Source organism: Lepidothrix coronata, unplaced genomic scaffold, assembly GCF_001604755.1.
Source record: "Lepidothrix coronata isolate B3197 unplaced genomic scaffold, Lepidothrix_coronata-1.0 Scaffold262, whole genome shotgun sequence".
In the NCBI taxonomy this organism is placed as follows: Eukaryota; Metazoa; Chordata; class Aves; order Passeriformes; family Pipridae; genus Lepidothrix; species Lepidothrix coronata.
This window is the reverse complement of record NW_016690442.1, coordinates 829,254-841,724: the sequence shown is the minus strand read 5'-3', so window position 1 is coordinate 841,724 and position 12,471 is coordinate 829,254. Positions and strand designations below refer to the sequence as shown.

Below are 12,471 nucleotides of genomic sequence, written 5' to 3'. Positions count from 1 at the left end.
AGCAGGTGGACATGCCCTGAAGGAAGTTACAGCTTGTGGAAAGTCTGTGGCAGAGCAGGCTCCTGGTAGGAGCTGCAGCCAATGAGAGGAGTCCATGCAGAAGTAGGTTTTATAGCAGGAACTGTGGCCTTTATAGCAGGAACTGTGGCCTGTAGGGGACCCACACTGGAGCAGTTTGTTCCTGAAGGACTGCAGCCAGTGGAAAGAACCCATGTTGGAGCAGTTTGTGAAGAACTGTAGTCTATGGGAAGTACTCACTTTGGAGAAGTTCATGAAAAACTGTATCATGTGAGAGGGACCTCACACTGCAGTGGGAGAACAGTGTGAGGAGGAAAGAGCAGCACAGATGAAGTGTGATACACTGATCACAAATTCCCAGTCCCTGTTTACCTGTGCTGCTTGGGGCACAGGAGGTAGGTGTCATGAGTGAGTTGAGCCTCAGAAGAAGCAAAAGTAGGAGGGAAGTGGTTTTGGTTTTGTTTTTATTTCTCAACATCCTACTCTCTTATTAACTGGCAATAAATTAAATTAATTTTCCCTAAGTCGAGTTTTGCCCATTACAATAATTGCTGAATGATCTCCCTGTCACTATCTCAACCCACAAGCATTCTCAGCATATTTTTTGTCTCTGTCCTGCTGAGGAAGGAGAGTGAGAGAGCAACTTGGTGGGCACCTGGTGGCCAGTGAAGGTCAACCCACCACACTTACACATAGAGAAAGACTGACATCACTGGCCTTGTCACAATGCCACTCTACAAGGTGACACACAGGACTGCGACTTCAGAGAGGCAGCAGAGGTGTGGAGGGCAAAGCTGCAAGGTCATGTTTAACCAGCCAACATCCAAAATAAAACCTCTGAACCCACATACACAAGCCATGTGTCATCTGAAATTACATCTGTGTCTTGAAGACAAACAAATTGCTGTAGAACAGAAAGGCCATGGGTGGCTAGAGCGTGAATGGCAAGGGTATATTCTCTCTAAAACTGACAAGGTAAACTGACAAGGTATATTGAGTTTTTAAAAGAGACCTGCCAAACTGCTGAAATTTCTCTATCCATCATTCCGGAAGGCCAGAGAGATCTAGATCTACGCTGTAGCACCCAGAGTTAAAGAGCTATATTGGGTCATTGTAGTCACAAGACAGACAGTGATGGGGGCAAAGAGGCAATGCAGTGGACAAAACCAAGGATGCCCAGCTCTGAAAAATGCCTCTCCCTTGCAAGTTGGAGGGCATGCTTTCTTTTACTGGCCATCCCCACTGGCCAGACATGAATGTAGGTATCATCTTCTCCATTTGCAGTGAGCATTATCACAGGTTGCTCAGGTTTCCCTGAGCTTTGCAGAGCAGAGGGGTGTGCCCTTCTACTGGACAAAGCTGTGAAGATGCTCATTTCCCACTGTCTGCTGGTGCTTCAGCAAGGCCAAGAGCAGCAGAGCACAGGTTTTCTGGGGACAATGCCTCTCCACAGGGGCACTGGGACTGGAATCTGCTGGAATTCTAGACTCCAGATTCAGCAGCTTCCTATATGAGCCTGCTAGTGAGGGCTAATTAATGCTCTCTGGGGGCACATTCCAGATGGAAGAGGAAAGTGAGAGACAGGCATCCAGACAGGCTGACACTTGAGACATCTGAGCCAGTTGGGCTCCGTGGGCAGAGTGTTCTGCTTGCCACTTTTCCCAGTGAGTCTTGCCTGCCCTGCAGCGTCACGACAGGAGAACCTGAGACAGCAAAGCTCTGGTGTCCGTGCAGTTCCCTTGTTGCAATACATTGATCGGAGCTCTCTCAAAGAAAGTGGCCTGGATATCTGAGACACCTATTGATTGGTCCATTGGCTCTCTTCCTGCCCTGATCCTCATTCACTCAGCATTGCCTGAATAACCTGCACTTCTATGTTAGGGGAAGTCTCCCCAGATCTTAAAGGGCTACATTCACAGCTGTTTGCCTAGCTGCAGCCCATGTAGGGAGGAGAGATGTCTGGTGACCTTATATGCAGGCTCCAAGGGGAGAACCTAAGTCCCTCCTGCAGCATCAAGCTGAGCACTTCAAGTATTAGGCAGAACTTGAAGTCATGGCTACTTGTTTTTGCCATCTTTGAGTACTGGTGCCTTCTGCTTGAAGAACAGGTTCATGCCACAGGCCCATCAGGCAGGAAATGATATGTACATCGGGTATGGTGAGAATAACCCGGAAAATGAGAAGAAATCAGGAAGCCCTTAATTAGTTACTAATGGAATATCACACTTTTCTTCTTGAACAAAAGAACAGTTCCTTGACCCAGAAACATCCCCACTAAGTTACAAACCCTCTGCCAAGGACATCAAGGAGAAACATGTCAAGAGAAGAAATGGTTTCTAGATCTTGCCTTTAAACAAACAACTGTTTTCCTTCAAACTTGTGATAACCAAGCAGGAGGAAAAACATGGCTTAGCAACCTTCTGCCATGGATGAATCCAGGGATGAAGAGATACACCAAGGGAAAATTGGAAGGGGAACTACTGAAAGGGAAAAAAAAACATTGCTCAAATATCAAGATACATCTTGTCCTAATGAATGCTTGGAGACTGTAGAATAGGCTCTCTGGGGAAACCAAGACATTGGGGATTTTTAAAAACAGTTAAAGTATTAGAACTGTACAGCTGGGAACACTTGGCACCAGAAAAGGAATGGATGAGCTAATAAGATGACCGATCAGCGATGGAAAAGACTAATGAACCCTTTCTAATCCAAAATCCCTTGTCAATTCTGCATTTTGAGCAAATCAAACAATTGTGGATTTGTTCTTTCTAGAAACTCCTGGCTCTGTGGAAACCAAAGAGTATAAAACCATTTTTCTTCCTTCTTGGATTTGGCTTTTAAAGATGTGTATTGATTGAATTCTGTATATTAATACCATGTGCTTCCACCAGGCTTCACATAAAGTTAACTAATTGGTCCTCATAATCCTTTTGCAAAGCAAAGCAGTAGGACCTTTATTTATCAGCTTGGAATACTGAGCAAAAGAAAGAGAAAAAAAATGCCTGACCAACATCACTTGACCACTCTGTGTTAGGGCATAGGAGTCCTATTTGCAAATTGCTAGTGTAGTCTCCTCTTGATATTATCATGAGATCTTGTATCCCATTGGTATCAATAAATCTTTATGCTGTATATTCCACAGCACTAAACATTATGGGCAGGATCACAGATACACTAACATCAATAGCAAACCACCCTTCCCCAGAGACTTTAATGATGCCGGATCAATCCCGATATGAATAACTAAATACACTAATAAAAGCAGCCTTGGAGTCAAATTTCAGTTTGCCATGAGTACTATCCCATAGAGTTCAGGAGTTCATGCACAGCATAGTGTGAGTGAATCTATGCTGCTTTCCAGACTAACTCTGGTCTGGAAGGAGTTAACTGTTTTCCCACAGCTTGAAAGCTAAGACACAAAACCTTCACAGGACCCTGCTCTGAAGAGTGTTGAACTTCCAAAATTGGAAGCAGAAGACACCTTGGCCACACAGTCAGCATGCCAGCACCAGCTCCTGTGACTCCGCTTCAACAGCTGCCAGCTCTGAGAGACTCAACTGCTTGGATGCAGGGCAGCATAGATATAGGCAGCCAGCAAGCCTGGATCCATGCTGCTGCTCTGCTGCTCCAGTGACTGGAGCCACTACAGGCCTTTAAGGTTGTTTTATGGGATTCATATGAATAGGCTACAGTGCATTATAAACCTGCGCTCCCACTAAAGCCAGTGTCACTAGTGTGCATTGGCACGTGGGAAAGGGGATACATCCCCTCCCTGAACTATCACATGAGGAGAAGCAGGTTTTCAGTGGTCCCTCTCTAACTACAAAGCAGGTGCCTCCTTCTCAGCAGTAGATCAAGATCCTCTGAGTCTACCACCTCTACATCTAGGTCAGGGTGGGCCAGACTACATAAGTCTGCATCTCTGCCCCTTGGTAACTGGTGTGCTCTAGAAGGAAGATTTTTAATGACAGAAACCACACATCCATCAAAGAACAAAACTGGTTTAACACCTAATCTACATTCTTTACAACATTGGCTGCCATTAACCTGCCCCTCAAGAAATGAGAGAGCCCTACTGAGAAGGAATACACACTCAAGTGACATCATACAATTCATCACCAGCTGCTATGATGTTATGACCTGGAAGAGAGTTGTGTGCTAGTGTCTTGGCTCCAGCATACAGGACTTCTGCAGTCCACAGCCAGCTGCTGTTCCTTGTGGTTAAGCTGAGGGGACCATGCTCTGCCAGGTACAGCAATGCAGGAGGTTACATGCAATGCTTCTCCTTCCCTCCCCCTCCTCCCCTCATTGCCTTTCCCAGAGGGACCCAAGGGAAACAAAGTTTTAAAGTCAATCTATAAGAATGTGTTTAATTGCCACTGAATTCCCTATGGTTCACCTTGAATGGACAAGGATTGAGGAGGAGGAAAAACAGAACAAGAGAGAAGCTGAATACTGCTCAGAGACCTCTGAACACATCAATAGACTGAGCACAACATAGGTTGAGCATGCAGGGCAGCAATCCACAGCTCCCAGACAAACTTGTGCTACCACCCATCTTCAGAAAGTCTCTTGAGTGGTAATATGGGCAGACCTTCATTGCACAGGGTGCCACAGCTGTGCACTAACTCTGTCCTTCCCTTATGACATCCAGCCAACCCAGTCATGATCATGAAAGAGCTTCTTCTCCTCAAAAATGAAAAATGACCTGAGGGAAAGAAGAGCAACACCCTCCAGCGCAGGGTTAGTTTGGGAAAGGAAACAGTCTGGCACAGCCAGTTTCCAGTTATTTGTCAAATTTGCAAGTAGTAGAAATAATATCCTAGCACAAGGGTGCTGACTAGAACCACTCTCCTCTCTCAACTGCCCTCTTAGTCACTGCCCATCCTGACTCTGTTACAAAGCCTGTAAAAAGATTCCTTCAGAAAGCCAGAGTAGGCAAGTAAGTAGTTAGCCTCGGAGATCCTGCAAGGCCTGGAGTCCCAGGCACTGTCAGGACGGAGAAAAATTCTCATTCTAACTCTCTTACCTTCTTTTAGCATCCCCACTTTGAGGCATTTCATGAAGCGACAGGCCTGACAGGATTTGCGCCTCCGTTTCGTGATCTCACATTCATTGGTAGCCGGGCAGCTGTATTCAATATTCCCTGAAATCAAAACACAGAGATGGTCACCCAGGAATCACGTTTTCCCCACTGATCCAGGGACAGGCTGTAGTGCCCAGATATTCCCAACACCATCAGTCTGTGTATGTTGTACGTTTGCTCGCTAATTTGCACAGACACATCCTCTGAGACTACAGCCAGCTGACCTATCCAAGGGGCTGATTGCAATGCTGGGCTTTCAGGCACGTGTCCTCTAGGTATGTCATTGTCCCCTGTGCTGCACCCTTTATAATCTGGCCTGTTCCCTGAAGTCCAGGGCTGAGCATGGGAGCAGTTCAGACATTAGCAGCATTTCCTTTGCTGCCAGTCTTGCTCCACATCTGTGGGACGGATGTCATCTGTCCTTTCTTGCCTCGCTTGGGGAACCAGCATTTTCTCCTTTGCTTCCTCCTGCCAGCAGGCATACTACAGGTAGCAGGGAAGCAGTAGGTCTAGACTGAGAAAGAGATAAGACGTCCTGTAAAATGAACATAGGTTACCTGTGCAAATCTTTACAGTTTTACTTTATTAGTTCTTGTGCACCTGCCTCTCATCCCTTTGCACAGACCATTATCGCTTCTCATTTCCTTTTCGTTTATGATCACGTTGCAACACTGTCTCCAAGATAAAACAGGGAAAGAAACATCCCAAATTTATTTCTAGTCAAATCGTATTGTACTGGAAGCCAAGAATGTAACTGAAACATGGAGCAAGGGTCTGATATGAGGATGTAAGTGGAATTATGCTGGATGACAGTGGAAGGTAACAATTATTTAATACTAGAAGACAACAAACAAAAACAGCTGTCTCCATCCTGCCATTCATTTTGAGATGATGTTTCTGAAGAGGGCTATTCAATGTTTGCTGTGGGGATGGACTAGACACTGGTAAATCAGGCAGCACTGAAAAGGGTATCTAAGCTCTACAGTCAATTCAGGAGAATGGAAAAGTTGGTCTGATGATCAAAGGAAGGAAACTGAGATTCAGGAGTTCAATCAGAGCTGTAGGGAGGAATGTAGGTAAGAGCTGAGACAATAACAGTATGGACTTTGTAAAGCATCAGATTAGAAGCAGAGTTTACAGTTTGTTAACACTGGGACAGGACTTGATTTTTGTTCCTACTTCTGTAACGGATTTTTATATTCTAGTGCAAGACCCTTCCCTCTCTAAATAAAGATCAACAATCTGATATATATCAATCTTTGGGTGTGGTGATTAGACCTTGGGGCTAACCAAGCTGTTGGAAAGCCCCTTGAAAATCCGAGTGGAAAAGCAGAGCACAGATTCATTAGAAAGAAAGCACTGTTTATTTCAGTATTCTTGGCCCATTCTGGGTGAAACTCCAGGAGCACACAGCCCCTAAAGCCTAAAGGTGATTGGCCTGTTAGTTACAAACATTCTACCTCTTGCTTCTTGTTTTGTCACAAGACTTGCAACTTGACCCTAAGCTCCACCCCAGCCACCCCATTCTTCACCACTGCTCATCTACCCCCAAAATACAGTTTGTCTGCAGGAGCACAGTGTGCTGCACAAGTTGCTTCCGTTCAGGCTGTATTTCGTCATTGTGCAGCACCTGAATTTCAATAGCCAGCCACGTATCAACGTTCTCAGAGAGCTGGAAATTGAGATTCAAGCTTGATCTCAAGGTAATAAACAAACTCCTGCTCTAAACACAGAGTTTCAGCACATTACAGACCCATGAGTATGGTGGCCACGATCTCATGATCAGATACTTTCTGTGCCCCACGCAGGAAGGAATGCAGCAGGAACAAACCTGGGAAAAAACTCAAACAGAGTCTCACTTTGTTAAAGTTTTGCCTTTGTTTCAGTGTTAACCTTTCTCACCAAACCCAGGATGAGAGTTCTCGAGAGACACAAGATTTCATGTTTTGTGGTCCAAAGGCCAAAAATTTAACCCCTTACACAGAGACACTACACCAAGGGCACTGAGCCTTTATAGCAGCTGGAGGCAGTGACAGCCCTCATCTGAAAGCTCAAGGTCCCTCCACAGCGTCAAGAAGATCCCCCAACTTCCCCATGCCTCCAGGCCCTGGTCCCCTCGACAAGCAAAGTACTGAAAAGGGTCTACAAAAAATATATGTGACAGTGTCAGAGTATGTGCAGGTAATAGTTACCATACACATGCCGGATGCACACAGCAGTTCTCAAAGGCATTTCTGTACTGAGATCATGACTGTTAAAGGAGCAGAGCCAGAGGAGAGTGAGCACTGGGCAAGCACCCCTTCCTGGACAGCAAAGCAGTGGTCACCAGGTAGTGCAGCAGCCCCATAGTCTGCTGGTTAGCACATATGAAAAAATACATTCAGCACTGGTGGGACATCCCATTCAGCATGCTTGTTTGCCTTCACATTTAACACAGGCTCTTACAGTCCTCTCTATAGGTGCAAATGCTAGAGGTGAGGCTCACTGTACCCTTTTCACACAAGACAATGCTGCCAAAGCAAATGGCGTTTTATGCCAGGCCCAAAAACATGCTGTGTGCTGCATGGACTGAGAGCCACAGCTGGGGGCAATACCTGCCATTATTGCAGGAAGCAGCGACATGACCAGGGGAGGCACAATCAGCATTACCCAAGCAGAACTCAATCATGAAAAACTATCATCTCCAAAAGTTTAACAAAGTTCTCTGACTTTTTTTTTTTTTGTGTCTCAATTTCTTTTATGGGTCCTGGGGCTGGCTGCCAGCACAGTGAGCTGCTCACAGCTCCCTGTAATTTCTGTAAGTGCCCTGTGATAAAGTGATGAGATTAACTCATCGAAATTCCAACAACCTCCCAGTGGCTGGCGGTCACACCAGCAGCCCAGCTGCCAGCGCAGGGGGCTCAGAGAGAGATTCCCCTTCACTGCCGCAGCTGGGGGTGCTGCAAAGTCCTGCAGAAGAGTGTCAGCATACAAGGGTGCACTTGCAACTCTCTATGCAACAACAGAATTTGAGTCAAGTCTCTGTGTGTAATGAACAGTAGATTATGTGACCCAGAAGGAAAGGTCAGAAAAAAACACATAATCTGATAGGCAAGGCCTTGCTTTGAGCTGTTGCTTATTAGAGAGATTTCCTTTACCTAGATAATATTTACATTGATCTGAAAAAAAATGGTAGAACCTCACCGATACCACAGCACAAGATTTACCTAAAAATGGCTTAAAAAAAATCAAGTGATGAATGACAGGATCACAGTTTGGATTTCTTCACATGTCCCCTTGGAGGGCAAATCACTTCCTCTCTGTGTCCTAGTTTGCTCATCTGCAAAATGATACGAACACCAAACCTACCTTCTGGGAAGATTTCGAGTCTTTATTCATTAAGGTTTAACTGTACTTTAAAGCCTTTAGATTAGAGATACTAAGAAACAGCGGAGGACTGTTAAAGTGATAGATCATGTTTTTTATGCTGGAGAACTGCAAAATTACCCTATTTTCTGCAAAATTAGACCTTTGACTGTTAAACAATTTGGAATATCATTTCCAGTGCACACATAATAGAAGCACCTGAAAATTGTACACCAGATCTGGATCATTCAAGAGATCCTATATTCACCCTAATTCTCTGGAATGGGAGGGACTGGGAAGAGGAGAATGCCTCCCTGACCTTGGGGAGCACAGCGAAGTCCTACCCAGCTCCTTCTTAAATTGTGGATGGGGCTCCTCCGGAGAGTTGAGTTTGGAATTAGTACAGCACTGAGGGCACAAGCTACTCCCTGCTTCCTGATTCTAACCTTTTAGAAAGCCTTTCCACAAGGAAACTCAGGAAAGACTAGATAGAAATAACCAAGAAAGTCTTTAAAGCTAAATAATTTTCAGCGTCTGATTGCTGAAGAAAACCCATCTCTCTTTTTCTGGTTTCTTCTTCATTGCTGTTCACTTAAATTAGCCCATCTAAATGAGGCATCATAGCCCAAGTCCTGATGTGAGGAGAGGTACTTTGTAAAAGTCAGAGGAAAATCTCTCCAATGATCTGCATGAGGTAAGAAAGGTTATTTTTAAGCTCCAGTTTTCAAAGAAAGGAATTCAAATATTGAACCTGTAAAGCTTCATTTAGGAACTTGAATAAGCAACCTGATTTTCAGCAGGGTTGTCCTATGCTTCAAGGGACATGTCCCTGATCTAGGTGCCTGAGTATATACAAACATCAACAGAGGCTCTTATTTTTGGAAAGGAAAAATATCAACACAAAAAAAACCCTCAAACCCCACAAAGCAAAAAAAAAAAACAACCACCCCCCCCAAACAAAAAAATACTCCAACAAAAACAAAGCTCCCCACAAGTGTTAATCACTTGCAGGAAAATGAGAGTTTGAAAAAGCAGGTGAGATAAGCCCTAGTGCTTGGATTAACTAAAATTTTACTTCATGTGCTGATAACAGTAAAAAACCCAGAAATGTGAGCACTTGACACTATGAGAGGAAAAGGGAATACGCAGAGGTGTAACAGCACTGTTCGCCTCCTCAGGGTGGCACACCTGGCTCCTGCTCCACAAAAGAGAACTTGGACATTTAGTACAACTCAAATCAGCCTCCTGCTTGCACAGGGAAGCAGGACATGGGCCCTGCGGCTCTCTACCAGCAGCAAGTTTGTCTGTAGGGTTTCAGATACAGAAATACTTTACAGAAGTTGCACAGAAAAGGTCCTTCTGCACAGAGTTCTCTGTGCACTGAGGCCAAGAGAAAACACAAGACTAATAGACTTGAGGTTGCACTGGAGGTGGTTTTTTAAATCCAAGCACAGATCTGTGAACAGTAAGCAGCATTCAGGTGCTAGATCATGAAATACTGCACTTTCCCTGGTTAAGCTTCAGAAGCTTTTGGAAAGCTGTGAACTCCCACCTGAAAAGTAGCAGGCACATTTCTGAGAAGGACAGAATAGTGCTTGGCTTCTATGGCTGCTACTGTAGGGACTTAAGACTTCCTTTGTGCATGTAGATGGCAATGCTCTTCTGCTCATGAAAAACTTTCTCAACTGCTGCTCCCTTCCCATAAGCCACTCTAAGCACCGTAACAACAACCTAGAAGACTATGGCTTTTATTACAAGCCTGTTATAAATCCCTAGAAGTCTTCTGAACTGCATTATCCACATTTTAAGCCCCTTATTGATGTAAAGGCATACCAACAAGGCAGTTCTGTTGCTACACTCACTGGGTTTGAAGCTTGAAAGACTCAACAGGAAATCCACAGATGCAGGAACTTCGCCTGATACACCACTTGCCTATCCAGAAGATGATGGTAAATGTGTCTCTTCTCTCTGACTCTCCAGTAACCAGTTCTTCCAATATCACTCCTCGCAAGTCCTGTTGTATCACCTTATGGGTGTGAGTTCCATGCACACAAGGAGATGATTCACAAAGATCAGAAAGAGAAATCTTAATTCAGATTTATTTTGCTGAGCCCTAAGCTTTTATTTTATATTAATGGGTCATTTTAGAAATAGCCTTAATTTTCACCATTTGAAGATGAAAAATAGATGAAGGGTAGTCATAGTCATGAATATGTTGAATAATAAAGGACTCATATGGTTACACAGCACTGCAATCAGTTAATATTCAAAAGAGACAAAACTACCTACTAGTTGTAATGATTGATGAACAAAAATTTATATCTGATTGATACATAATGCTCTATCTACTGAGTAAACTATTCAGAGAAGGAATAGAGTTAGATTAAGAATTTGTACCACGTAAGAAAGCCAGCATTTGCCTTTGTCCTAAATTTGGATGAAAGTATTGTTCAGGATTTCCACGGAACAGAAATTCAAAAAGTTTTAATTTAGAAACATCCAAAACACAATACCTTTCGTGTAACATACCTGTTCCATTACATTCAGCTAATATGAAATTTTTGGTTTCAAATCAGACCTCTCTTGAGCATCAATAGCAGCACACTTCAACACGCTTGAAATTCAGATTCTCTCCTATCTGCACTAGATTGCACATTGCACAATATTCACAGTCAGGTGACATCCATGACACATGTGAGGACACTTGCGCCATGGAGGTCAATGTAAATTGCCAGTAGAATATAATCTCACGATGCAATGCAATGATAGATAAACATGATTTAAATTTTGTCAGGCAGCCTAGCTGACCGAAAATGTGTCAGGTCGGTTCAGAACTTCTGGCTCTGCCTCAAAGCATGGGAAGTCCAGACCTTAGGTTCAAAATAACATGTTCAGAGAGAACAGGCCTGCAGCCCAGTGGCATGTTCTGTCATCTTGTTTCAGGTTTTCACTTTTCCATCTCAAGCATTTCCAGTGCTGCAAAGTGGAAATGACACACAGGTTTCCAAACCTTGATCTTTCTTTTGGGCCGTGTAACACAACAGGTGAGAGGTCATAGGTGTGACACCCCTCCATAATCTGTGGGACAGGTTAGGATGTGTTGTGTGATCCTGTCTTTCTTCAGCAAAACCAAACACTCCAATTCATCTTGAACTGAATCAATGGTTTGGATTTTCCTGCCTTCTTTTCTTTTTCTTATAATTAAAATTTTTCTTGGGGAAATCTGACTTGGTAAAAATTCCACATTTCTTTGGAAAAATCCTACTGACAGAAAATTCTCACATAGCAATATTAGTGACCTCAGAGATAACCAGCCGTGTCCCTGCTAGCGTTTAGCCTATCTTCTCCCCGTCATTTGAAAAACAACAGCCCTCGTGTTGTCCAGGACGGGCTGGCCTCATCTGGCTAAGTGGGAAAGTGAGTTGCAGAGCTGTCATGCTCAAATAAGGTCTGCAGTTTGAATGCCGTTCTTCCCGCTGCTCTGCTACAGCAGCAGAGGGAGTGAAGAGGCTATTGCAAGATGCTCCTGCCCTAAGATAGGCAGGTTTTACATAAGTTCATGCAACTAAAAGAACCCCATAGGCAGACTGGGGTCATTTGTAGCAGGGGAGTGGGGCTAGCTGGCAGGGCAAATTCATGTGAAGCTTCTCTTTCATGATCAGGGGTATCTAGATAGTGTAATAATTCAGGACAGATTTAGACTCATTTTATGGCAGCATGCATACCTAACATAGGGCCAGCAGAATAAGTACTGTCATAGTATTCATTAGATTTTCGTCTGTCAATACTCAAGCACAGAGAAGTGAAGTGGCTGGTCTGAGACCACAAGAGCCTGATAATGAATTTACCTACTGCATCTGGGGAATCCTGGAGTCCTCGCTCCATCTCTGTGCTCTAACCATTGAGTCAATGCCACTCCCAGATACCAAATCATGGCAAGTCTTTTGACATTAGCAGGGAATGCAGTGGTATAACATACACATCTGCATGCTTTCTGCAATGTCTGGCAGACTGAATGAAGA

General features: G+C 44.1%; 1 protein-coding gene across 3 annotated transcripts in view; it reads right to left on the bottom strand.

Moving 5' to 3' along the window:
• The window catches only part of ESRRB (estrogen related receptor beta), a 130,550-nt gene that overhangs the window by 28,060 nt on the left and 90,019 nt on the right, over window positions 1-12,471 (bottom strand). For all 3 annotated transcript variants that reach the window (XM_017835709.1, XM_017835710.1, XM_017835708.1), the window contains exon 3: window positions 5,048-5,164. In XM_017835709.1, the coding sequence (XP_017691198.1) occupies window positions 5,048-5,164 (117 nt within the window). The remainder of the gene's footprint in view (window positions 1-5,047; window positions 5,165-12,471) is intronic.